The sequence below is a fragment of the Sarcophilus harrisii genome, chromosome 1, assembly GCF_902635505.1.
Source record: "Sarcophilus harrisii chromosome 1, mSarHar1.11, whole genome shotgun sequence".
In the NCBI taxonomy this organism is placed as follows: Eukaryota; Metazoa; Chordata; class Mammalia; order Dasyuromorphia; family Dasyuridae; genus Sarcophilus; species Sarcophilus harrisii.
In genome coordinates, this window is record NC_045426.1 from 270,704,660 (window position 1) to 270,732,381 (window position 27,722).

Below are 27,722 nucleotides of genomic sequence, written 5' to 3' on the forward strand. Positions count from 1 at the left end.
TGTTGTCCAGGACTTACCTTTATTTGCATAGGTGTGCAAACAGGTCAAAAGAATATATAAATTTAATTCACAAATCTGTCCTCTCTATTTGCTGTTTCATGTAAACAATTAAGAGAAAGTCACTACATAAGGTAGTTAACATTGTTTAAAATTTTTAAGTGGCTATAAAACCCCAACAGTATTATACTGCAATTTGGCTTGTTTAATGGAACTGGCAGATGCTTTTATAGACAGAAAATCTAAGATTCAGCATCAGCTTCTAGGCATTTTAAATATTAAAAATCTCAAGCTTTTCTCATCTTGTAAACAGAACTTTTAACTTGGTTGGCATTAAATTACAAAATAAAATGTTAAACCATGATTTTTTTTTTCCCATCTCGCCTGTATCATTATATACTCTTTTTATTAGAATGGAACCAAATGAGAAGCAAAATACATTAGGAATTCCAAATGACACTGGAAGAGGATCCTGGCTGATCTTTCCTGGGAGCACTCTGGCCTCCAGCTGGTCATGCAAACTCAACTTGACGACCTCTGTAACTGCCTTGTGCAATGCCCCGAGTCCACATGAAGATCAGATCCTGCCGCGTGTTCCCTGAAGCAAGTCAAGGTGTTACTTCCATCTCTGCTCACTGTGGTATCCATCCTCTGGCCTATGTTTGTGGGATTAAGCAGTGCACTATGACTGTCAGGACTGCACTGTTCCCTTAAGGTACCACATGCCTCCATAGCTTACACAGCAGTCCTGGGAATGGAGGGAAGAAAAAAAATCAGATGTGAGAAACAAGGAACTTTCTGTTACATTCACCATGTTCTAAAAGATGCCATCACTAAGTATTTAAGCAATAAAGGCTAATTAATGAACAGCTAGGAGTCAGGAGACCTGGTCTCCAGTCACAACATGAACATGCTGACAAATTTACCAGGCTAGCCTATAGTCTCTTCATTTATGAAACAGCAAAAGCAAAATGAAGACTATTCTAACTACATAGGGATATTATGAAGGGAAAAGAGCATTATGAATAAAGAGACAAAACTACTTGGGACTTTTTTGCACTTCAATACTTCTTAGGAATGCTGTGGTGTTTTTTGAAATCTAAAATACTAGGTAAAGCACATTTTTCTCAAAAGGGTTAACCAAGATAACAGAAGCCTGGATTGGGAGTCAGGGGAGCCAAATTCTACTCTGTCTGCTAAGAGATAGTGTTCAAAAGACCTGGGTTCAAATTACAACTCCATCGGGATTATATCCCAAAGAGATTATAAAGAAGGGAAAGGGACCTGTATGTGCACGAATGTTTGTGGCAGCCCTTTTTGTAGTGGCTAGAAACTGGAAACTGAATGGATGTCCATCAGTTGGAGAATGGCTGAATAAATTGTGGTATATGAAAATTATGGAATATTACTGTTCTGTAAGAAATGACCAACAGGATGATTTCAGAAAGGCCTGGAGAGATTTACACGAACTGATGCTGAGTGAAATGAGCAGGACCAGGAGATCATTATATACTTCAACAACAATACTAGATGATGACCAGTTCTGATGGATCAGGCCATCCTCAGCAACGAGATCAACCAAATCATTTCTAATGGAGCAGTAATGAACTGAACTAGCTATGCCCCAGAAAAAGAACTCTGGGAGATGACTAAAAACCACTACATTGAATTCCCAGTCCCTATATTTATGCACACCTGCATCTTTGATTTCCTTCACAAGCTAATTGTACAATAATTCAGAGTCTGATTCTTTTTGTACAGCAAAATAATGTTTTGGTCATGTATACTTATTGTGTATCTAAGTTATATTTTAATATATTTAACATCTACTGGTCATCCTGCCATTTAGGGGAGGGGGGGAGGGGGGTAAGAGGTGAAAAATTGGAACAAGAGGTTTGGCAATTGTTAATGCTGTAAAGTTACCCATGTATATATCCTGTAAATAAAAGGCTATTAAATAAAAATAAAAAAAAGAAAAAGAAAAAAAAAAAAACAAATTACAACTCCATCAACTTATGATAGCTACAGAATTTTGGGTGAGTCAACCTTTTCAGCTTCCCTTTTCTCAACTATTAAATGAAGGAATTGAACAAATTTGCCTAAGTCTATGAGCCTGATAAAGGCTCCTAATGTAGCTGTAAGACCCTAGGGCACATCATTTCACTTCCATTGATTGTGGAGAAATAGACAGTAAAAGGCACTGCTGGAACTCAAACACAGGGCAGTCTGGTAATTTATAGATGCCCCTGCCATGAAGGAAGAGCTTTTTAATCTGATGCACCCAAAGTGAGCTATTACCTTTAACACTTTATCCACTTCCTGTTTGCTGAGATCTTCTCCACATTCTTGATTTAGTCGAGTCTGGATCAGATTCCGACGCACCCGATAATTTTTGGAAAATATTTCAAGTAAAACCTGTCGATGCTTAAGGGGCAGTAAAAACACGATCATTTGTAACACTCGCTCCAGAAAAAGGAAAAAAAAATTCCAAAAAAGAAATCCATAAACATGACAGGAGACAGGATGAGCTAACAGTTCAGAAGACGATAATGAAGCCCTCCCACAGGAAGTTGTCCTTCCTGCCCTTCTTCTGGAGGAGGAGGGGAAACAGACAAGTTCTCTTTGGCCTGAAGCCTTCCTCATCCCTCTGGGAGATCTGCACTCGGCCTTCAGCTCTGCTCTGGGCCAGGAAAAACAGTCAAACTACTCTCTAACAAGTCCATTTTTAGCCCAAGTCACTTAAGATCTGCTTTTAAAAAAAAAGAGGTCACTCTTCTTGGTAGTGAAACGGGGGCTACATAAATGTTGCCCACGGTCTCACAGCAGCTGGCCTGGATGGCTCTCCTGTTTTTCCTCTATTTACAAAGTTGGGTTCAATGGGAAAGAAGCAGGATAAATATCCATTTATCAGAAATGGATACTGGAGAGTAAAAGCAAAGGGCATCAACAAAACTTACTCAAATACAGGAACAAGCACAACTGGCCTATGACTTAAATCCTGGAAAGTTGCCTAAGATGCAGAGAAGTTAATGACCTGCCCAGAGTCGTAGATATTCAGGTCAGAGGTGGGACTGGAATCCTGTCCTCCTTGATTTCCAGCCCAGCTCTCTGCCCACTTTATCATGTCGCCTCTACTAAGGACACAAACAGTGGGTTGTGGAAGGAAACACAGTAGGGACACATAGCTACATGCTTCAGCAGGGCTCCTGACATGGTCAGAGCAGGAGTGCCTTACTTTACAAAAGAGCTCTTTTGTCTGAACCTCTTTTCAAAGCACTAAGACAATGGGGAAACTCAATGGACCTCACAATTTTCATGCTTATAAAAACGCCAACTATTCAAAACTCAAAAACTATAGGGGATTCTTTTCTAAATCAAATAATCCCTTTCTAATGCAAACAGTCACCACACATGCCCAGTTATTATTTTTTTTAAATCTGTTATTTTCTGAAGGTCAAATACATCTGAACAAGTTCAGGTACCTTTAGCCCTTTCCCTTCCCCTCCACCTTTTTATTTTTAATGGGGCCAACTGTGGCTAAGGGATAAATATTCTCCTAACCCTCTCCTCCTCTTAAGAATTTGGCCACAAAGAAACCCTCTTTTCTCCTAGTACAACAAGTGGGCAACAGTGAAAAGGACTTGATGGATTCCTTTACCTGATCACTCATGTCTCCAGACTCCCAGAGTGCAAACACCTTCTGCTCATCAGGAGAAGCAGCAGTCTGTGGGGGAAACTAATCATGGCACACATGTGAGCTGGGATTGCACTGGGTTTGATTTTCCTAAAGCACAGATCTGACCATTTCAACCCTCTACTCAATAAACTTCATTGGCTGCCTATGACCTCCAGAATTAAAATATAAAATCTCACCTAGCTTTTAAAGGTCTTCACAACTGACCCCTTCCTACCTCTCCAGTCTTCTCACATAGACCTATTCCTCTCTGCACTTCTGATAAACCAGCCCCCTTGCTGTTTCCTGAACAAGACATTACAATCATCAAGGCCATTTATTTTCACTGGCTTTACCGCGGCCTGCATCACTCTCCCTCCTCACCTCCAGCCCCATGCTTCCTGCAAGTCTCAACTAAAAAGACTTTGAGCCTTCTGCAAGAAGCCTTCCTCATGCTGACTATCTCCCACTTATTCTGTCTTCATGTTTGCACATAACTGCTTTCTGTCTCTTCCTAGATGAGCTCCTTGAGGGGAAGAGACTTTACACAGAGACATTTCCCTACTTCCCTGACACAGCCATTCATTCTCTGCAGATCTAATTCTAATAGAGAAAGAAAAGAAAGGAACAAGAGAATGGCTCTCCCCTAGATTTCCAATCCAACTGGCAAGAGGAAAAAAATGACCACAAGGAACCAAAAAGTGGTTTCTTAGGGATAGGGAAGACATCTCTCTTGAGCCCCAGTAACCAACCCCCAGACATAAAGGCATCCTCAGACTTCACCTAAGGAGCACCTGGCTCTGGTTTTCTGCCAAAAACCTAGAGAATGGCTGAAGGAGCTGACACAAGCCTTTTATGACTGTCCAGTAAAGGTCAGGCTTCTGGGTTGGTAAGACAAGGTCATTAGAACAAGAGGAGACCACTGACCCCATTTCCAGCCCTCGAGTTCATAGAACTTGAGTCTTACGACCATAGCACTGCTCAAGATTTGAGATGTACCTTCCCTTGGCACCAGCATCTCTAATGACATCAGAGCTACAACCCTATTTTAAGCCATCTCCACCAACACAAGTCAACTGGGGAGACAGGAGAAAGTAGTAAGATAAAGGTAACCTGTCCAGAAGGCTAGGGCCCCAATCATATACAAGGCACAGTCCCCAACTGGTGTGCTTAGTAATTGGAAGTCTCCTTGCCCCATCTCCTTCCTGGGATGCTCATCTAAAAATCAAAGATTTTTTTAAGAAAAATAATGATGACAACAACAGCATTTATATTTAGTGCCTACTATGTGTCAGGTGCAATGCTAAGCATACCATTTGACTCAGGCCAGTTCTAACAGACTTGTGATGGAGAGAGCCATCTGCATGCAGAGGGAGGACTATGGGGAATGTGAATCAGAACATAGTAATTTCACCATTTTGGTTGTTTGCTTTTTTTTTTCTTTCACATTTTTTCCCCTTTTGATTTGATTTTTCTTGTGCAGCATGATAAATGTGGAAATATGTTTAGAAGAATTGCACAAGTCTAATACTATGTTGGATTATTTGCTGTCTAGGAGATGGGGAAGGTGAGGGAAAAAAATATGGAACAAAAGATTCTGGCAAGGATGAATGTTGAAAGCTATCTGTGTGTATTTTGAAAATAAAAAGCTATTAAATTAAAAAAATATATGACCTCAGATGATTTTCACAGCAGCCCTGAGAAATAGGTGCTATTATGATCTTCATTTTTACAGCTGACAAAACTGAGGTAAATAGAAGTTGCGACTTGCCCATAGTCACACAGCTAGTGTCTCAGGCCAGATTTGACTCCAAACACCATCCTCTATCCACTGTTAATAGTTGCCTTTTAAAAATTCAAGGGATGAAAAAGTTTCTCAGCCTCTTCTTTCACCTGTGGATGTATTGTCATCACTATTGTTGTTGTTGTTTTAAAGATAAATGGTTCTTCTTATTTTCCAATCAATATGGAGGCCACAGCCAGCCAATCAGAATGAAGCCCTTGAGATGCCTGCAGTAAGGCTGAGCAATGGGGCAACTACTGGAGTCACAGAAATAGCAGAAGTTCCAAGTGTGGTTACCATCCCTAACAAATAATAGTTGGGTGAGCTTGAATATGTCAGATCCTCTCAAGTTTTTACATCTGTAAAACAGCAATTTCATAAAATATCTGAAGAAATGCCTATTGAAATATGAGAGCCATGGTTAATTCCAATCTTCAAATATCTAGCCAATCATGAAAAATCAAATGGGTTTGGTTGGTTAGCTTAACTATTAAGAAGCAACCAAGGTGGTTTTTTCCCCTTTTGTTCTGATTTTTCTTTCACAACCTAATATGGAAATATGTTTCAAATAACTGTATGTATATACCTCTATTATATTGCTTGCTATCTTGGGGAGGGGGGAGGGTAAGGAGGAGAGGGAAAAAAATTGAAATTCAAAATGAATGTTGAAAACTATCTTTATATGTAATTAGAAAAATAAAACACTACCAAGAGAAAAAAAAAAAAAAAAAAAAAAAAAGCAACCACAGCTTACCATGGGCAGCTACTTTGGCCTGTCAGGGCAGCCACCTGTGAAACTCACAGAATGCTGGGGGCTACTTTAAGCTTATGTGGACTAGAAGAGTCTGGCATCTCTGAGATGCTTCAGTGAGACCTAAGAATTCCCTTTCACAACATCAGCTGGAATTGCCATTCTTCATAATCCAGGCTATCTATGGAAACAGCCTACCTTAAAGGCAGGCTCTCCATACTAACCTCTCTAATATCTTTCTCTCTGCCCAATAGAATCTGTATTCTAGGCCACTCTCAAATATGGGATGACCAGCAGAAGTGGTTCAGAAACCACCAGACAACCTGTACTAGGAGAAGCTCTAAAACTCCAAGCCATAACTACTTGTTAAGATTATACTTAAACCAAGACTCCTTTCTAAACACTAAGTCTTGCTAACCCTTCCTCTCCATTCTGGATGTTACTTACAGGCACCAAAATCTGTTTGCAGCCTGCAGCCAGCACCGTGTCCTGTAGCATCCTGTCTGAAATGCCACTGAACAGTGTGTGCCCAGGGGGAAGGCTGGCCAAGTGCATGTTGAAGAGGCGCTTCAGTTCACTCAGAGTAAGCACAAATTGCCTCTGAAAGGTGGCCTCCACAAAGGCCCTCAGTTCCCGAGCCATAGGTGCTTCCCCACAGCCTGTTGGGGGGTGCCCGTTGAGGGTGTCACCTCCCATGGCTCGTCCAGTGGGAAGCCCATTGGCCAACTTATTTCTGAGGCTGCCACAGGTTGAGGTGTCCATGGGCTCCTCCTCCTTGTCAGCTTGCTCTTCCTCCTCTTCCTCTTCACTCACTGGTTCTTCTTTGATCCGCACACTGGAGGAGACCTGCATTGCCTGCAGCTGCTCCTTCTTCCACTGCAATTCCCGTTCCAGCAGCAGGTGGTTCTGCTGGGCCTTGGCCTTGGCAGCTTGGACTCGCTGATCTCCAGAGATCAGCATAACAGGCACTACAAGGACAAGAAAGGGCGCTGCTCAGAATGGGGAACCCCAGATCTTAGCAGATGATACTTCAAGACCCAAAAGCTGAGCCCCTCATCTCAACTACAAATTCATTCCAAAAAAACTCCTATAGAAAGAGTTGGGCAACAGGAGAGAAGCCTAAGGGGATACACAGCCTGAGGGGAGTGCAAAGGAAGAATTATTTCTTATCCATTTCCCAAATAGGAAAAGCCTGAAACCCAATGGAATTCTCCAAGCCCCCAGGAAATACTAATGAAAGAGAGCCAACCCTTCCCAGCTTCCATAGCTACAAGGATCTCTGCCCCTCAGCTGGTGAAGCAGAGTTTGCTGATAACAGTGACAGAGGGGAAAGAAACCACAGTTCCCAAGGTGGGGGAAAGGGAGAGGACAAGAGGGCCCTGCAGTGGGAGGCCCTAAATTCAACTCTCTATCATGTAACCCTGGGGCATGCCTGACCTCCACAGATCTGGGTTTCCTCATCTGTAGTGGGACTAGAAGGTGTCGGAAGTCCCTTTTGGTTCCCCCTCGGTCTTGAATGCCACTCCATTCTGCACTAAGGGGCAACCGTACCATGTCACCTTGCCCAGGCCAAGCCTTCTTGGTATGCTAGGGACTTGAACCTGGCTTCTGGCCAGATCCTCAATTCATTTTTCACATTGACCCGAGGTTAGCAACAGGGAAACTCAAGATTCCCTCCCAGAGGAGGCAGAAGGGACAAGAAAAGAAAAGCATGGGAAAAGATAACAAGTCAAACCTTCCCCAAGCACTGCCCACATGGCATCAAACCACAGGAGAGGACTGCGGGAAATTTCTCTTCCGAGGCCCTCCTCCCAGCCCAGTCCACAACCTCCCTCTCAGCCCAGATCCCTCTCTCTACCTCCTCCAAACAAACCTGATTGTCCTTCTGCAGTCTTTGGCACAGTCTCTTTTAGAAGACTATAGACTTTTTCTAATCTGAAATGGGAAAGTATCAGGTTAAAAAAAAAAAAAAAACCTTTTTGCTAAAAGTTTTTCTTATCTCTTAAGCAAAGGGGCTACAACCCCCTCTATACCCCTCATAAATATCTCGTTATCTCTTATCTCTAATACCTCACTAAATAAATCCCATAGGCCATTCATCTCGGCCTCTCCTGCCTGCCATCTTCCTGCAATAATTTGGCCTAAACATTATTCGTTTTTCATTCTCTGCCCATCTTTTCCAAACTTCCCAATTCCTGGTCTCCCAATTCATTCCCTTTAATCCTTTCTTCAAAATCCAAGCTCCTTTACCTTCAAGTTCCCCACTCCCCTCTACCCACCCTTCTATGCCTCAGCCAATACCTTCACTAACATCACCATTATGGGAAAACACAAGGTCTAGATCCTGATTCTAAATGCACAAATGGCAGAGAGCAGTAGGTCTTCCTTCAATGCCGGAGAGAAGGAGGAGCCCTCTCCAGTCCTTTCTGCTGGCCTCCCAGCCCCTCTCAGGATGACCAATACTCTCAGCAAGCACAACTTACTTAGCCTGGATGCCCATCCACAGCATGTGCTGCCGCTGAACGACGTCTGGATGCTTTTTGATAAAGTCTTCATCATAAGGGAGCAAGAACTCCCAGCCCTTGTTGATTCTCACTACGGCCATGTGTTCCAGAAAGTCCTTTACATCCTCTGCACAAAGCTGGGACCCAAAGGGACAATGATTTTGGAGAAAATCTGAGATTCCCGTATTTAGTCTCTGGATGGGCTTAATTAGCTCCCTTTCTTAGACCCCCTCAAGTGTTAAGAGCTGGTGTTTTTCCCTGATTAGACCACACTGATTCTCACTCTCTTTCCCCAAATTGCTCCAACAGACTTATGTGAGGGCCTCAAGAAAAAGCTGAATGAGATGAAAAGAAGTCACTAAGCAGAGGGGATAAAGAGATGGACAGACCCACCAAATACCACTAGGACATTAGTCATGTAACCCTGAGAAAGTTAAGTTCCCTGAGACTCAATTTCCTTACTTGAGAATTAGGAATATGATCATCATAGTTAGTTGTGAAGATTATGTGATAATGCATGACAAGTGCTTTAAACTGCATAAAAAGTTTTTGGCTTTTATGATAATAGCCATCTCAGGGATCCTGTCACAAGTTCTGTGGGCAACTGACCTAAGGCAGGGACATCTCTACTTGCTTCTTCAATGGGAGGGAAATGAGCCTCTCTGGCTACCTGCCTGGCCTAGTCCTCCCCTTTCTTCCCTTCTCCCACTGCTTGGGCCCCAATCTGTGGGGATTCAGAGACAAATACTTACTTTTGTAACAGTTGCAACTTCCTTCCTCACTACCCAGCGACTCTGTGTGAATTTCCACATCTGGGGAAAAGAAAGACAAGGGTTTCCACATATCCTATAAGCTCTGGGATGGCTTCCAAGATAGCTTCCGAGCAGAAACAAAAACATAACTTCCTAATACTCAGGGGGCTGCACAAAGAGTGCTTAGTGATAGGAGGGAGGCATGCTTCTGGTCTCCATTGGAGAATGGATGCCAGAAAGCCTTCTAGAAGCCACAGTAAATACACAGCATTCCCCATTGCTAGAAGCTTCCTTCAGATCTCTATCATCCCAAGTTCTCCATGTCACCAATACTGACATGAGTGTCCTTACATTGGCTTGGGGTGTAACAGTGGAAAGCCACGGACAGGGTCTCCTATCTCCCCTTCCATCATCATTCCCCTCCCCACCAACTTCACCCAGACCACTAACTCCCTCCTCTTTCCCTATTCTACTCCAAGAATTCTTGAATAATAATCCCAGAAAGGACTAAGCACAGAGTAGGTAATTTTAAAGACAAGAGGCATTCTTAAAAGGTGCAAACATCAACAAGGAAGAGAAAGCCCCCATCTTTTAACTCTCTACCCATTCGCTTCTTCCTTCTCTTGCCACCAACCCAAAGCACTGCTTCAGCCCGCTTTAAAGTTCCAAGATAAACCAATCCACATCCTGGGTGAGAGAGTAGTAGGGCAAAAAGCATGCTGGACAGAGGCAGAAACATGGGATAGAGTCTTGGTTCTGTCACTTATTCTCTATGTAACCTTGAATCAGTAACTTAACGTCTTGCAACTACACTGTAAAATGGGGTAATACCTATGTAATCAACTGAAAGGTTTGTAGGGAAAATCAAACAAGTAAGATAGGTAAAACACTACTATAAACGCCAAATAAACTTTTTAGTAGAATGTGCAGAAGAAAAGAGAGAACTTTATGGATCAATCCATTAGTGTGAATTTCTCTATTGAAATTCTCTATTGCTTAACTTTTGGTTCATGAATGCTGTGTGCAATATAATTGGTGTCTTTCAGGCCTGGAGAGACTTACACGAACGGATGCTGAGTGAAATGAGCAGGACCAGGAGATCATTATATACTTCAACAGCAATACTATCTGATGACCAGTTCTGATGGACCAGGCCATCCTCAGCAACGAGATCAACCAAATCATTTCTAATGGAGCAGTAATGAACTGAACTAGCTATGCCCAGAAAAAGAACTCTGGGAGATGACTAAAAACCATTACATTGAATTCCCAATCCCTATATTTATGCACACCTGCATTTTTGATTTCCTTCACAAGCTAATTGTACAATATTTCAGAGTCTGATTCTTTTTGTACAGCAAAATAACGTTTTGGTCAGGTATACTTATTGTGTATCTAATTTATATTTTCATATATTTAACATCTACTGGTCATCCTGCCATCTAGGGGAGGGGGTGGGGGGGTAAGAGGTGAAAAATTGGAACAAGAGGTTTGGCAATTGTTAATGCTGTAAAGTTACCCATGTATATATCCTGTAAATAAAAGGCTATTAAATTAAAAAAAAAAAAAAAAAATTGGTGTCTTTCAGGTCAAACTGCCAAAGGGGTCCTCAACACAAAAAAGGTTAAGAATCCCTGCTCTAGAATAAAAGGAGTTTAGAACAAGTGATGTAAAGGCCATGGAAGGAAGTTCCAGGATTACAGAAAATTACAGTAAAAAAACAGGGGGCATTTGAAATATAGATTTCCTCCCTGTTTAGCCCAGGGACAGAACTCGGCTCTTCTCAGAGAACCTACACATCAGCTGTCTTTTTACAAATCTTCCCTTCTGTTACTTACGACAAAGTCCCGACCCCTGCAGAGCACTTCTGCAGGTACCCCACTGTGAGGGCTGGAGCTGTCCTTTGGGTACAGGATATCACTGCCAATGAGAAACCAAACAACAGATGTCACAGGAAACCAAGGTGAGGGAATGCCTGACTTTCCAGAACTGGCAAATGGTCACTTTTATCTCAGCCCCAAACAAATCCCACCTGTGATAGGATAACACTTTATCCCTTATCATACTGGCCAGTCCTTGGCTCCTCATTCCACTCTGGAAATCATTTACCTAGAGTGGAGGATATGCCAGGAGGGCAGGGAGAGCTGAGATTCCTCTTTTCTCCACCTACTTCATTTCTTTGGGACTCTCAATCCCTAGGACTGCTGTTTATTTGGCAGACCCCTGGGTCTTGCTCAACAGCTCAGGGTGATACACTTTCTAACAGGATAGGCCCTAACATCAGATATTCACTCTCACCACATCTGATCTACTGTAGAAAGTGTCTGGAGCACACCACTGTGTGACCCAAAAGGACACAAACCATTTTTGCAGCCAAATACATATTTGTTGAATGAACAAACATACCTCTTCACAACCCAGTTTCCCTGCACCAGCATCGCCACCTGCTGGATGCAGCGCAGCACAGACGTTGAGTCGGTTCCTAAGCCCAGCAGGCTCATCAGGTTGGCAAAAGGCATGACCTTCACTGAGACAAACAAGACAACAGGTTCCATAAAGCACCCAGCCGAGAAGCCACGAAAGCCTGGATCATGCACACTCTTCCCCAAAATGGGAACCAAAAGGGAGGCTTGATATCTATGGACCCTGATCTACCAAGACAAATTCATCCAGCTGGCATGGGACTTGAACCAGGGTTCTCTCTCTGGCTCTTAGAGCACAAGGTTTCCAGCGCCTGTGAAGGCTTCCTGTACAATGTCCATGCTCCACATTCACTGACAATGAGCCAGGAGAATGGCTTCCCAGCTCAGAGAGCTCAGACTTAACCAGGTCTTTTGTTTTTTAGGCCTTGTGGAACTAGTGTAGACGAGGAATAGGATGGTGAGGAAGGAGAATAACAAAATACAAACTGTGAGGACAAGGATAAGAAAGAGAGAGGTGGGAAGGCACGAACCATTCTTCATCAGTATCTTAATCTGATCTGCCAAAGGTAGAGTCCTCAGCTGGGCCATCGACAGGACATTGCTAGGAGCCATAGGTTTTTCCCTAAGGGAGAAATAACAGGAGCTTTTAGAGACAGACTGAGCCCTAGGTGGCCCTCATACTGTATCACAGACCCTGCTACAACAGAATCACAGTTCAGACACTCACTTCTCTTCCTCGATGTTTGGAGGCATTAACATCATCAAGTACTCACTGTGAACAGAAAATCACAGGTGAAAAATAACTTCAAGGGTTTCCTTCCCTCACCTCCCAAACCATAAAAACTAAGGTTTGCCATCCAAGGCACAGGCTCAGGACCAAAGGTAACAACCAAACTGTCCAAAAATAGGAGCTACCAGGGATTCCCTATCCCATTGTCCAGAAACCTTGCATCCAATCTGGCCCAAAGAAGCTGCCCTCCCAGGAGAGGATGTTATCCTAGAAGGTACCACATCAGCAGAGGGGACATTCTCACCTTGGAGACTTGATGAGCTCTGTGCTCTCTGACATCCCAGGGCCCTGGCACAGAAGATACTGACGTTCGTGCTCAGATCGGCTGTCCTGGGGAACACAACAGACATTTTTCATTGCCCAAACTGTGACTCCCACTCCCCAGAATCGTAAATAGCAGAACTAATCCTCAGAGAGACTAAACTGCATCACATATTACTGACAGTTTTCTGACAGTCAGAGTATAAACAAAAGACTGGACTGGAAACAGTGCTGGGCAGGTAAGCCCTGGATGCAGTTCTAATCATAAACTCCTGGTCCTTGCCAAGGACCTCTTTTACCCAAGCATCTGCAGAGTCCTCACCCGCAGGCCATAGTAGTGCAGGTGCACCCAAGGCTCTTCAGCATGCTTCTTCTGGAGAAATTCGTAAGACTGAACCCGCCGCTGGCGAGCCTGTTCTGACTCTGGCCGAGAGAAACGCACCTGTGTCAAGGAAGGGAGGAAGGGAAGCATGCCATTGCAAAAGTTGTAAGTCCTGGCACAAACCCCTTAGTGAGTTGTATAGACCCTCTCCCTGCTGCCTAACACTTGCTACTTGCTTCTCCACTGTCAAAACCCTCTGCCAAAAACTGATGCCAAATGTATGGCAGAACTTCCTTCTTCTTACTGGGCTCCTATTAATATTCAATTCAAAGCCTAGTTCTGCCCCCAAAAATTCTATGACTAAGCCCATTGTCTCATCTGCCACCATAGCCTACAGTCTACCTACCTTTTCTCCTCAAAACATGTAGATATACAGTAACTTGATGACAGAATAGAGGACATCTCAATTAGACCAAGAACTTAAGGCACAGATAATATTGTATAGGGGAAAGACCTGTTCTGGTCCCAATTTTCACATTACACCTTGCCTGGGACTGTGAGTAAAACACTTTTCTCATCTGCACAAGAAAATTAAGCCAGATAACCCCTAGACTTATAAAAAGATGTCCTTTAACAGTCCCTTCTTTTTTACTTTATTTACATACACACACACACACACACCACATATGTATATGGTGCTCCAAAGTAAGAAAGCCTCATTTTTGTCCTCAAGGCAGCCCCACGAAGTAGGGGGTATAAGGAATTATTCTCCTTTCAAATATATGGCAAGTGAAATTTAAAGGAGTGAACAAGTTGAAGTGACAATGACCAATAAAATCTGTCACATAGCCCTGCATGCAGGACTCAATGCTGGACTGCTGAATGACCTTGCCTCTAACTCTCTGCCATTTATTCTTAAGTTCTCAATCTATGTGCACAGAGCATGATACTGTTAGCCCCTCTTTTCACAGCTGAAAATAACTGAAATTAAAGATCCATGAACTCAGCTTAAAAAAATTTCTTATCAATATATTTTCAACATAATGGTTTGATAATTATTCTTCAATATAATTGTTTTCTTTGTTATTTAACTGAATTCTATTTAATGCATTTTTTTGAGGAGTCCATTTCATCAGATTGCCAAAAGGGCCCAGGACACAGAAGAGGTTAAGAAACCCTGATTTTTAAAAAGACTTAGGGACTCACTTTAAGTGGCCTAGCAAGTTAGAAGTGAAAGTAGAGATCTTCCCGTGCTAGTTTCTTTGTGTTTGACTTCACATTTTACAGACACCCCTCCCTTCCTCCAACCCTCTTCCTGATCCTGCCACAATCCTCCCTTCTACCTCAACCCCAGCCCTATGAATCCCCCAAGAATCCACAACAGTCTTACAGAAGAAAGTTCTAGCAGCCCTGAGGCCTCAGATATACCGTGATTTGCTTGATATCTTCTTCAGCTTCATCCTGAGAAGAGTCCCCAGCTGCAAATAGAAGAATCATAGAATATTAGAGCTGGAAAGGACCTTACAAAGCTGATCCAGTATTCCAAGCATTCATTAGTGTCTACTCTTAAGGGCAAGACAATGTCTTAGGCAATGTTACCATCATACAATAAGAATTTCTAATACATTTCATTTAGAAGGAAAAACACTTCTGCTATCAAGATTCTCATGAAATTCCTCTTCTTCTTATACAAAACTAGTTGGGAAATGATGACCTAGCCCTCTGCATTATACAAATGAAAAAATTAGGGACCAGAAAGAACTATAATCAGACTGAAAATTATAGGCAAAACTAGTACCAGAATCCAGGCCACTTGGCTTGAGTCAATGCTCTGGTCACTGGGTTATAATCCCTAGTAAGAAACTAGTCCCTTAAAAAAAAAAAAAAAAAAAAACTAGTCCCTGATTTTCAATGGGCTGATCCTCTCACTATCAGAGTAGGGGAAGTTAAATGACAAGCCTAGGGTCAAAAAAAAAAAAAAAAAAAAAAAAATATATATATATATATATATATATATATATATATATATTCTAATGTCTATTAATGTTATCAGCATATTTGTAATTTAAGGTATGCAAAATGCTTTACAAAAATTACCTCAATAGATCTTCACAATAATGCTGGAAGTAGGTACTATTTTATCCCCATTTTACACATGAAGTGACTGAGGCAGACAAGTTTAAGTAATTTGCTTAGTCACAAAGCTAGTGAATGTCTGAGGCTCTATTTTAAACTCAGATCTTCTTGACTTCAAGTCCATTCAAAGTCAAAAGCAAGATTTAGCAAGATAGGTTAAAAACAAAAATGCACATTAGATCACCAACTCCTAAATAAGAGCCCACTGCAACTTTATTTTTTCATTTTTTCCCCCTCCTGTTTTCCCCCAGTGACCTCTATCTCTTTCCCAAGCAAGTTCCTGACTTCCCATGGGATGCTCAGGTCTCTGTAAAGAGAAGGGGTGCTTACCTTCATTGGCCGCCTCTCTCTCTCGGTGTTTGGCATCGGCTTTATCCAGATAGGAGAAGCTGGGCCGCAGCTGCAGGATGCCGTGCAGAGGGGTCAAGTGAAGTTCGCCTGGCAGAGGAAGAGGGACTCTCCCAGGGCTCTCTAAGGACTGGCCTCTTCCCCAACCACTTCCAATTTCAGGTTATGGGGCCCTCATACAAGATAGAGAACAAGCTCCCTGGACTGATTTAAGGTGAAGCAAAAGCCAAATTCCAAGGCTTCAATTCCTGGCCCAGTTGTCCCTTAGAACGAATCTGTTCCCATACCCCCTCTGCTCGGTCATAGAAGGGCTGAACTAAGAAAAGGGGCTCTCATGCCAGGTCTGAGCCTGACTTCTCAAGGCAGTCTGTCCAGGGAGCAGGGAGGGTCACACGCTATGTGTGCAATCCACAAGCACTGGGATAACTGAACGAGTCTGACTGTAGTTGGGTTTAAAAAGCTGTGACCTCTTAAGGACTACATAATCACAAGACTACAGCAAAAAGGGCCCAGGGAGATCAGCTGGTTCCAACGCCTTCACTTAGAAACGAGCAGTGAAGCCCAGAGAGGCAGGTTAAAATCCTGCACTTGGGGGCAAAGATATGTTCTTTATTTAATAAGTCAACTAGCTCTTAAGAAGAATCAGACAAATCCTGCTATTACCTAAAGTTCTGAAAGAGATTTAGATCACATTCAAACCAAAAAGCTTGTACCTTTGGACCTGATCAGGTGAGTAAACTCCTTTGCCTACAGGATAAAAACTTCTTCCCTCCTTCGCCCTCCTCCCTACCCCGAAAGCAGCTTCCAACCCCAATCACCTTTTCTGTAGAGAGCGGCAGCATAGCGAGAAGTGTTGCTTGTAGTCTGTGAAGAACAGAATGTCTGTTTGTCCATCAGTTTCCTGGAAATACAGCAGAAACCTATTTTAAAGGGAGGAAAATAGGAAAGAACGGGCATACAAGAACTTTCCTTGCTCAGGGTAGGAAAATTCCCTGTAAGGAAGTGACCTGCCCTATTCTCAATCCCTATAGAATCCAGTCTGGCCAATCATAATAATTGCTAGCATTTTTGCAGAGTTAAGGTTCGAGATCTTAATTACATTATCTCATTTGATCCTCACAACAATCCTAGAAAGCAGGATTTTTACGTTTACTTATAATATACATCATAGTCCATCTAAAAGGAGCCTTCACTGAAAAAAGTTTATCTGCAGTTTGAAGGAGCCCCATGAAGCTTCAGAGCAGCCTCCTGGAAAGTTCAAGGAGTCAAGGGAGCAAAGAACAATCTCTTGAATTAGCAAGAGGACCCACGTGGAATAAGTGCTCGTCTCATCTGTGCAGGTGCCATCCACATTGAGTGCTATCTGTTCTCCTTTGCTTCGGCAGTAGTTGGGATTCATTGTGTCAATAGCCATTTCGAGCTCCACCTGCAGGCAATCATTTCAGGTTAAGAACATTCCTCGTTAAGATGGTTCCAAGAACTATGCTCAAAGGCATAAAACAGTGTATACCTTTTGATACCACAATACCCCTACAAGATCTGTATTCCAAAGAGATTTTTTTTAAAGGAAAGAACCTATATATACAAAAATATTTACAGCAGCTCTTTGTGTGATGGCAAAGAATTGAAAATTGAGGGGATTCCATTAATTGGGGAATGGCTAAACAAAACTATGGTGTAGGGCTGCGATAAAATACTATAGTGTTAGAAAAAATAATGAGCAGAATGCATTAGTTTATATAAATCTTTCCAGGTTTTTCAAAACCAAAGTGAAGTGCAGAATCAGACATTAGGCACAGTAACAGTAATACTGTATGATAATCAATTGAGAGTTACTTAGCTACTTTCAGCAATACAATGATGCAAGATCATCAAGAATTTGATGAAAAATGCTTCAAAGAAAGAACTGATGGAGCCTGACTGTAGATTGAAGCATACCTATTTATTTTTCTTGAATTTTTTTGAGGGAGTGGGGTCTCTTTTTTCTTTCCCAACATGGCTAATATTGGAAATATGTTTGGCATTACCGTATACTATATAATCTATATCAAATTGCTTGCTTTCTCAAGGAAGAGGGATAGGACATAGAGAAAATATTTGGGACTCAAAATTTTAATAGGATAAAAAGTATATATTTTTTTCAGTTATGTGGAATAAAAGTCCTAATTTTTAAAAAGATGGTTTCCAAAGATGGCTATGATCATCCTTTAGGGAAAAGGATGAAGAGGGGGTTCACTAGTTTCACATAATAAGAATTCTCTAGGAAAAGATGACATTTTAGATTGTGACTTCCCTGCCTCAGGTCTTCTCTATTCCTCTTTCTTGCCCTCAGACCCATAGGATCTGAATCCAACTTACATCAACCTACAACTTCAAGACTGAACTTGTCCTCACCTGGCCCTCATAATACAAACATCCAGAGCCTGCATAGCCTGAGTCTTGAAGACACTCAAACAGATTACAGCCAAGTAGCCTTCTACACACCTGCAGTGAGACCTCAGGCCCCTCAACAAAAGGAAAAGACACCTTGAAAGGTATAATGGATAACATGAGTTGAGTACTAGTAAGTACTTGTAACATGAGTAAATTAGTAAGTATACTAACCAATTTTTCTTAAATGCCTACAAAAGAGCTTCAGATCCAACCCTTTTACTGAAACTAGTCTCTCCAAAATCAATCAACTATCTGACAAATTTAATGATCCTTTTCTTAGTTTTCCTTCTTGCTGTCTCTATAACATCAAACACTAACTGCCTATTTCTGCTTTAGAGTTTCCTCTATTCGTTTTCTGTGTATTTACCATCCTCTTCTCTCCCTAAAGCAATCAGCAGCACAAATTTTGTTATCAAATTACATATCTTCCCTTCTGGAACTGGCTATTTTTCCTAACCTTCCTTTTTTCTGGGTATATTGCACTGCCAATCTCCTAATAAAGACATCAACTTTACCTCTTTTCCCTGGACTCCATGATCCTGTTCTCTTGCTTCTATTTGCTTCTATTTCTACCTCCATACCTTCCTGCTATTCTATTCCTACTACCACCTCCCTCATTCAGTATTTCTTTACTACCTGTCTCCTTCAGATTCAGAAATGATCTTCTTCATCATACAGAAGTGTTAATGAATTTAATTATAATAACTCCATGTCAAACATCTTTATTGGCTTCTCAATGGCAAAGTCCAAATTTCTTAGCCTAGCAAGAAAAAACCCTCTATACTCCAGCTGAAATCCAGTTTTCAAGTCTTATGTCCCATTACTTGCTAACACATAAAACTATACTCCAGCCAAATTGAATTCTCAATTTCCCATCACTCAATTTCAATAATAATTACAATTATGGTTATAATGATGACAGCTAATATTTACATACCACCTACTATGTTTGGGTCAAATTGTTAGGTAAATCTCTCAACTCATTTAGTAGATTGTGTCTCCAAACCACAGAGCACAGCACCTAATGTATAAAGGGGACTAAATATTGCCTTCTAAATTCAGCCTTCTCTTTTATCACCACTTATTTCCTTTCTTCAAGTGTTGGGTTCTTCCAATTCAATTCATATTTTCTAGTAGAGTTAAGACTGGGCAGAATAATGAACTAACCTTCCTGACAGAAGGCAAGGAGTCCTTTGAGCTCCTATCATGAGAATTAACTTCTAAAGACTGTAATAATAGGAGGTAGAGATTTGTGCTAATGCACTTCCTTCCTAATTTCCAAATCAGGATACTAACCTAGGATTACCTTTTCTTTCTCCCCGAATCCTCCCCTCCCAAATTTGGACCTCCCCTCTATAACAAACTTTAGTTTCCAACTCTCCTCTTCAATTTCCTCCCCACCTTTCCAAAATATAACCAAATAGCATAATCCTACTTTTTGTTGCTTTGGTTTAATCTTGGCTGATAAGTGAGGGATGTCATCATAGGTCATCGAGGCTGGACGGACAGGGTACTGTAGAAGGAAAATAAAAACTGAGCTATCTCTCCAGTTTCATTCCTTTCTACCATCTCACCACCCCCAAATTAGGCTACAAAACTTAGATTGGGGGACACGGTAAACTGCTCTTGGCACTAAAAAAAAAAAAAAAAATGTCAAGCAGAAAAGAGTAAAATACTACCTCTTACTTCACTCTCCCTACTCCCCCCAATCTAGAATTCTAGCAGGGAAAGTTTAAAAAGTAAACTATTTTGCAAGAATGTGAGAGATCTTAATGGTAGATGATGTGAATCTTTTCATTGGTGCAAAGTCTTATTTCTCTTCATCTTGGTTTACATTCTTTCAGACAATGAATATGTGCTTTCTATATGATCAATGTAAGAAACATGCTGCTGGCCTGGGCCCAAAGAACTGATATTTCTATCCCAGGGTCCTAAGAGTCATTACTTTAGTGGTGGTAGAATCAGAACCTGTGACTTATATTACTCTGACTCATACAAGACTATGAAGGGAAATGAAAGGGCATAAATCAGCTGGCATAAAATAAAGCAACCTAGAATACTTCCTGATTTTTTTCTTAATCAGAAAGCTCTAGTTTTGGGGGAAAATCCTAGGTTAAATATCAGAAGAACTGGATTCTCAATTTAACAACACCATGAACTAGCTGTATGACCTTGGGTATGGCACTTAATCTCTCTCTATTTTTTAATTTGCAAAATGGTGATACCAACTCTACCTACTAAAGTTATTGTGAAAATAAAGGAGAACAATGCATCAAAGTAGATGCACTAATTAAATGAAGTAACTAACATTATTTTTAGTTCGCTGCTTAGTTTCTCCAGTCTATATAAGGTCCTACAAAGTCTATAGTCTGATAAACATATTATACTACACAAAGCCAAAGGTAGAAGCCATTTTAGGACAACTAAATCCCAGTTTGAGGAAACAAGAGTTATTTCCTAAAATTTCACTCAAATAGGAAGACAATGAGCTGTCACCTCCTAAACTCATGGTTTATAAACATCCCAAATAATAAGTTGAACATTGGGAATTCAGAAGTGGAAGAAGAGAAAAAGCATCACTTAGAAGTGATGCTAAGAAGTACCTTCCAGCAAATTTACCTTTTATTTTTAAGCATCCGATTCAGTATCACCTCTACCCCCAATTCTGTAAGTTCTATATGTTACTACCTCTTGAAAACTGTCATGCTGGAACCCTGCTACTACCACATCTCAAGCAAACAGAGTGGGGTCTTTGAATTCTAACTCAAGTTCTGCCACTGACCTGGTGAACAATCCCAAAGGCTCAATTTTCTTTTATAAAATGAGAAAAGCAACCCCCTAGCCATCCACCCACACAAACAAAAAGCCTAAGATTTCAAAGCACAATGTGCTTTGAATAGCATAAAATTATATTCAAGACTTATGTATGATCACACTTTAAAAGAAACACTTTCTTTATGGCTTTCTTCTTCCCTGTAATTTTCAGAATTTCAACTCCTATAATTACCTGAAATAGGTAGAGCTTCTCAGCAAGGCTTTTGGCCAGGTATACATCAATCTGAAAAGGTAAGAAAACACATTACCAATCAAGGGCACTCAAAGACCAAGCAAATGCATATGATGATGATGGAGCAAGAAGCAGGGAGGAATACTCCATACACCATGCCCTATTTACCTCCTGTACGACTGGATCATTTTCTTCATTGGCCATACTAGGATGGGCAAACAAAAACCAGTCCTTCTTGGGGCACAAACTGAAAAATAAGGAAATTGTTTAGTTTTAGGCAGAACTCAAAAACTCCTTCCTATTCACTCAGGCCTGACCAAGTCAAGTCAATAAATGATTATGAAATTCTGCTGTTACAACTGTGTCAAGAGAGTAAAGGAAGATACCACAAAACAAATTTTTGCCATTAAATATCTTACATGGTAGCTAGGGATACAAAAATCAATCAACAAGCACTGATTGAGAATCCCCTACTATGTGCAAGATAGGGAAAAAAAAAAAGAAACAGTCCTTACTCTCAAAAAGCTTACATTTCAAAGGAAACGACACGTATGCATGTTAAGTATATACAAAGTACATACAAGGTAAATACAAACTTATGGAGCAGAAAGAAATAACATAGATGGGGAAAAGTCTTATAAGAGTTAGCACCTGAGCTGAGCTTTAAAGGAACTAGGGCTCCTAAGAGATAAGATATGGAACAAATGCATTCTAAGTATAGGGGACATACTCTGCAAAGGTACAAAGCCAGGAAAAGAAACTGAGACAGGAGATGGAATACAGTACATGAAAAATCATCAGAAGAATGAATATAGGATACTACTAGAAAGATAGGCTGGATCTAGACTGTAAGTTAGTGATTGAGAAGTACAGGAATTTCTTGAACAGGAGAGACATATACATCAAACCTGTGCTTTAGGAAAATTATTTTGATGAATTTTAAAAGTTCCATACACACCAAAATATTCAAAAGCAGCACTTTTTATGGAAGCAAAAGGACTAGAAGTAGAAGCTCACTAAGTAGAGACTGGCTAAGCAAACTGATGAGAAATGTCATGGAATATAACTAAGCCATAAGATATGATATATTTGGAGAATTCAGAATGAGAAGATTTATATGAATTGATTCAAGGTAAATAAATCAGGACCAGGAAAAAAAAAAATATATATATATATATGTGTGTGTGTGTGTGTGTGTGTATCAATCATGATTACAACGTAAGTGGAAATAATAAAATGAAAGTGAATATTCTGTAAACACAATCAAAGAAGATCTCAAAGAAGAATGTTATACTAATCTGTTGTTTAGTTTTGCTAAACTGCTTCTTTTCCCTTTGTTTTTTATTCTTACAAATTCACAGGTTTTGGTGGTGGCAGTAGGGAAAATAGAGGAACATATCTAGAAATGAGTGACACACACAAAAAAAACAAACCTGAACTAAATTCCAAATTCCAAAGATATTAACATTCTTACAAAGAGGCCTATCACTTTAGCAGTTGGACTGAAGATGGGTTGGAGAAGAGATAAAATGTACATAGATAAAAACCTTCTACCTGTCTTTCAAGGCCTAGCTCAAATGCTTCTCCTTGAAGTTTTTTGATTTTTTTCCTAGCAAGAAACTGTCTCTTTTTCATTTCATGTCAAACAGCACTGAATATACTTGTCCTAGTTTAGTATTTCTATTAAAGCCCTGCCCTAGTACTTTTTTCTGTTATGAACACTATCCTGAGTTTTCAAAGGCAGCTAAAAAGAAACGCTGGCAAGTCCTACCATGTTGGACATATTGGGAACACAGATGCAGTCTACTATGTGATAAACAAGCTAGTAGCTACCCCTTGATGGAAAGAGCCTACTGGTAGGTACGATAAGCCAAGGTACCAAAGACACAATGAAATAGTATATATAAATATACCAAAATATCCATAATATTGTTTGTATTGACAGAAAACTGAGTGTTTGAACAAAATGTGGCATATGAATTCATTTGAACAGTTCTGCAATGGACCAAATTCCACACACAGAAAGGAAAGAAAATACAAAATAATTATACCCCTGAATCAAAAAAAAAAATCTTCAAATCATATACAGAGAATTAACATTGGCTAGTCTTCATGCCTAGAAAGTACTTGCTCTTTACCTCTCTCTAATTCACAGAATCCCTCTTTTCCCTTCCAACTCAAGATGCAAAAAAGCCTTTCCAAATTCTCTCAATTACTAGTGTTCTCCCTCCCAAACTTTCTTGTACTTAACTACTTTGTATTTATTCTCTTTATAGTTATACTTTATACATATGTGTTTACTTGTGGTTTCCTCTTTAGAGTAGATTGTTTCTTTCCTTGCATTTCTATCTCCAATAACTGGTACATAGTAAGCATTTACTAAATAGCTTGTTCTCCAAAGAAAAATTACAAATTAGCCACCATATTAAGGATTTCTCTAAACTACTGTTAACAGAAACATAAATGAAAACAACTCTGAAATTTCACATTATACTTAGCAAATTGATAAAGATGAAAAATCATAAAAATAATGAGAGAGGCTGCAGAAATCCAAGCGTGGATGTTGAAAGAGCTATAAAGTGGTTTAACCCACTCCAAGAAACAATCTAGAATCATGTGAATAAATCAAGTAATTAAAATGCTCATAATCTTCAACACAGAGAACATACTCCTAAACACATACCCAAAGGATTTAAATGACAAAAACATTCCATGTACTAAAAATATTTTTAGAAGCACTTTTTTGTGATAGCAACGAATTGAAATTAAGGTGTCCATCAATGTGTAGTAATTAAACAAATTATCATACATTAATGAAATGGAATTTTATTGTATTATAAAAAATAACAAACAAGATGAAGCCCAGAAAAATTTAAATGAAATGACACAGAATGAAGAGAACAGAGCCAGGAAAACTAAAAATGTAAGGAACTACCCTTCCAAAACAATTGCAACCAAATGTTATGAAATTATAATGACCAAGCTTAGCCTCAGAAAACCTATGAAAAAACATCTTTCCCTAGTCCTCTGGAGGGGAAAGAGGAGGGAAAGCTACATATAAGTGTTAAGAGTCTTTCATGTGGTAATTTGTGTTGTTGATTTTTTCCCCTCTTTCTTCTTTTTTTTAATCTGCATCCACTTCTTTATTCTTTTTTATTAGCCAAGGCTCTTTGGGGTTGTAGAGGAGAAAAGGAGGGAGGATCGGGAAAATAATGTAAAATTGAAAGCTATCAATAAAAATCTATTACTATCCACACATTTTGCCAGAAAGCTCATTGCTAAGATACATACTCCAATGATATCAAAGATAAAAAATATATCTCCCATATCCACCAAAATATTTATAGAAGCTTTTTTTTCATAACAAAAAAATGGTAACAGTACACTGAGGAAGGGCTAAAACAATTTGTAGTACATAAATGTACTGGAACAATACTGTGCTAGAGAAAACAATAAATAATAAGAATATAGAGAAGCATGAGAATACTTATAGGAGCTAATGCAAAGTAATATAAACAGAACCAAGGAAATAAATGTCAAAGTAAAAGAATAACTGAAAGTCAACGCCATGAAATTATAATAACCAAACTTTACCCCTAAAACAGATGAGAATGAAACTGAGCCCTTCTTTGCAGAAGTGGGAGATGGTGGGCATAGGGTATAAAGTTCTATATATCATGTCATATTTGGTTGACAAATCAGTTAATTTTGCAAGAACTATTTTTTCCCCTTCAATCTTGGTCTTGGTTTTAGATTGAAAAAGTACATCTACCTCTTTTCTTTGGAAAAGTAGGAGATAGGGTGTGCTGGATATTTGACATGTTTCCTGTGTGTTTTATTTAACCGTTTTAAAAAAATGTTACAAGGGAAGGCTCACTGGGTGGAGAGATAGGAAGATATATTTGGAAATGGAAAAAAGCATCAGTAGAAACATGTGGGATTTGTTAATTGTTTAAAGAAGGCTAGCTAAGTTCTGAAAGAGGCATTACCAGGATGACTGTACAATGATGAATTGTTTGGCTATATCAATTCAGAAGGGTCACAGATCTACTAAGGTAGAGGGCATACTCACATAGAAAAAAAATCATACTTCACTAGTATCTATATACAGATCTCACCATCATCTCTAAAAACAAATACAAGACCAAAGACCTCTGTGCCTAGGAGATAATTCTTGACAGTTATTTAAGGAATGAATGAACTAGAGAATACAATGCCACATAAAATCAAGTGCACAATTATATGGTACAAATGCTTTTTATAGGGAGAAAAGTGTTCAAAAGAAAAGAAGATATAATGGAGACCTCATATTCAGTTGCTCACTTCTCCTCTTTTTCTGGGATTTATGTTCGGATGTTAACGTTCTCCTGCACAATCAACTCAATGCATCACTTCTGTGACCACTTTTCTATCTACTTTCCATCCTAACCAGACAAGCTTGAGCTTAAATCTTTTTCCCTTATTCAAAAGAAATAGGCCCTTCCCAGTCTCATGAACTCTGCCTCAAAGGGGATCAGAGGAAGGCCTGGAGAGCACATACCTACCTGCCCAGATGGGCAGATGTGGGTTTGCCCTGGGAGCAGTACACCAACAGCCAGGTTCCCCTCTCAAACTGAACTGAAAGAAAAAGAGGCACGAAAAATATAAAAAAATTGGAATACCCTGCCCATAACGCCTGACAGAAATTCATAACCATGGCCACTGCCCTTCTAGTCTGACTTTCTAATCATTTGCTTTAGGCCTATACTACTCAGGAAATGAAACAAAGTCAATTCCAAGTTACCATGAAAAACCCACTAAGAGAATGGAGAATTTACAGCATGACACCAAAGCTGGAACAGATGTCAAAGAAAAAAAGTAGACCTTCCGCCAATTCCAAAGGATCCAAAGTTGAGGTCACAGCATTTTGCCCTTGTCTTCTCTAAACCACTTGCTGTGGAGGAAGAATAGGGAATTTCTACTAATACATTTGTACACCAGGCAAATTATTTTTAAGGAATCATCAGAACTGAAATGAACCCAGGGAACTAGAATAGTCAGTAGTCCCAGACTCAGAGAGAGAGAGCGAGCCAGCGCACTCTTGAGAATTAAGAAGGTATGTGTACATGTATTTTGGGGTGAGGAGTCATAAATGATGAAATCATAAGTTAATATAGTGTTCACTGTGCACCAAAGAACCAACCTCAGACCTGAACAGGAGGGGGCATCAATGACATAACCTCTAGGGTTCAAAAAGAAATAATGAAGGCAAATGGAAAGGATCAAGAGCTAAATGACTGGAAGTCCGTTCTTTGTGTCTCTGCTGCCTTTTCAATAAAATGAGGGAATATGATTCCAAGACTACTTCCCGATCTAGGAGTTCATAATTCTAAATTGACCCTTTAAATAAAAAGACGCTATCAGGACAAAGGACAGGGACTAAGTCCGCCTGTAAGGGAAGAGAGCACACTACAGACAGGATCCCAAGGGTGCTACCCCAAAGGGATTTCTACTTCTACCCAGATTCTTCCCCTCCTGTCCCTCCTGCCATCGGCTCTCCAGGCACTGCACTGCCTCTCCCCTAGGACCAGGGGAACTGACTTGCCCCTAACTCTGACTCACTTCATTTCGATGGGCATTTCTTTCGCAAGCCAGCTGGCCAAGTCCATCCCAGCCCCCTGCAAGCTGTCACCGTCCATGGGAGAAAACACTGTATAAGCTAACGAGGAACCTCCTCTCTCCAAGCCAGGTGTCTCCAGAAGAGGCTGGCATAGTCAGGTCACCTGGATCCTGAGTCACCGGGAGTTACCCCCAGAGCACCCCGCCCCCTACTCGTCCCCAGCCTAGCCCGGGCGCAGCTCCCGGGCAAACTCGGCCCCCCCAGGCCCAAGCCCCTCATCTCCGGGGCGGGGGCCGGCCGGGATCCCCGCCCCCGCCCAGCAGCCTCCGCACCGCCAGCAGGTTAGAACGCCCCGGGGTCTGGGCCCCCAAGACCCCACCCCCCAACTGTAGGAGCGGTGGGAGCCGCCCCCGGCCGCCTCCCCACCCTCGTGCAGTTACCCCGACCGCGACCAAGGAGTCCCCGCATTGCTTCTCGCTCTCGGTCCGCAAGGAAGAGAGGTGCCAGGCCCGGCCCCGGCTGCCCCAACTCACCCCCGGCCCTCCGGGGTGCCCGGGCCTGGAGAGCCGCAGGAGCCCCCTCGGGGCCGGCCGGGCCTAGCCCCCGAGCGCGGCCGCAGAACCTCCCGCTCCCCGAGGGCGGCCCCCGCTCCTACAGGAGGGCAGCTCTCACTCACCTGGCCCGAAGACGGACGCCGGGGAGGGGGCGGCGGCGGGAAGGGGGGAGCGGGCGGGGAAGGGGCAGCAAGAGGCGGAGCAGCGCGAGGAAGCAGGCGGCAGGGGAGACCGGGGCGGCAGCGATCCTCGCAGGCTGCAGGGGCGGCAGGGGCGGCGGCGGCGGGAGCGGCGGCGGGCCGGACTCTCTCAGGCAGCAGCCATGTTGCTGGTAAAACTCCAGCAGACACGTGGGGGGAGTTTGGTCCTCCCCCGGCTCTTCCTCTTAC

At 41.3% G+C, this 27,722-nt stretch overlaps 1 protein-coding gene across 4 annotated transcripts; it reads right to left on the reverse strand.

Annotated features, from left to right (window-relative positions):
* POLR3E (RNA polymerase III subunit E) lies at positions 1–27,692 on the reverse strand. 4 transcript variants are annotated; one of them, XM_031941979.1, is made up of 22 exons: positions 27,456–27,692; positions 25,725–25,797; positions 21,349–21,427; positions 21,181–21,231; positions 19,609–19,686; positions 17,051–17,166; positions 16,559–16,641; positions 15,723–15,830; positions 14,685–14,734; positions 13,257–13,376; positions 12,918–13,003; positions 12,611–12,655; positions 12,414–12,505; positions 11,867–11,987; positions 11,299–11,380; positions 9,461–9,520; positions 8,688–8,845; positions 8,078–8,139; positions 6,652–7,172; positions 3,656–3,733; positions 2,296–2,421; positions 1–745 (listed from the first exon to the last, which is right to left on the reverse strand). In XM_031941979.1, exons 3-22 carry the CDS (start codon positions 21,382–21,384, stop codon positions 689–691), a joined length of 2,130 nt encoding a protein of 709 aa, XP_031797839.1. In that variant the 5' UTR covers positions 21,385–21,427; positions 25,725–25,797; positions 27,456–27,692; the 3' UTR covers positions 1–688. The 4 variants fall into 4 exon arrangements, with proteins under 4 accessions (XP_031797839.1, XP_031797838.1, XP_031797844.1 ...); XM_031941978.1 differs by having other exon boundaries at positions 25,721–25,797; XM_031941984.1 differs by lacking the exon at positions 25,725–25,797.
* Positions 27,693–27,722: the final 30 nt, after the last annotated feature.

What these genes read in the sequence shown, in the direction of transcription:
- POLR3E (XM_031941984.1), bottom strand. Translation starts at nt 21,384, where the DNA reads ATGGCCAATGAAGAAAATGATCCAGTCGTACAGGAG. An exon ending in AAGATATCAAGCAAATCACG is followed by an intron (nt 13,377 to 14,684) that starts GTATATCTGAGG and finishes TCCTTGACACAG; the next exon opens with GTGCGTTTCTCTCGGCCAGA. An exon ending in GCAGGGGTCGGGACTTTGTC is followed by an intron (nt 9,521 to 11,298) that starts GTAAGTAACAGA and finishes TCTTTTCCCCAG; the next exon opens with ATGTGGAAATTCACACAGAG.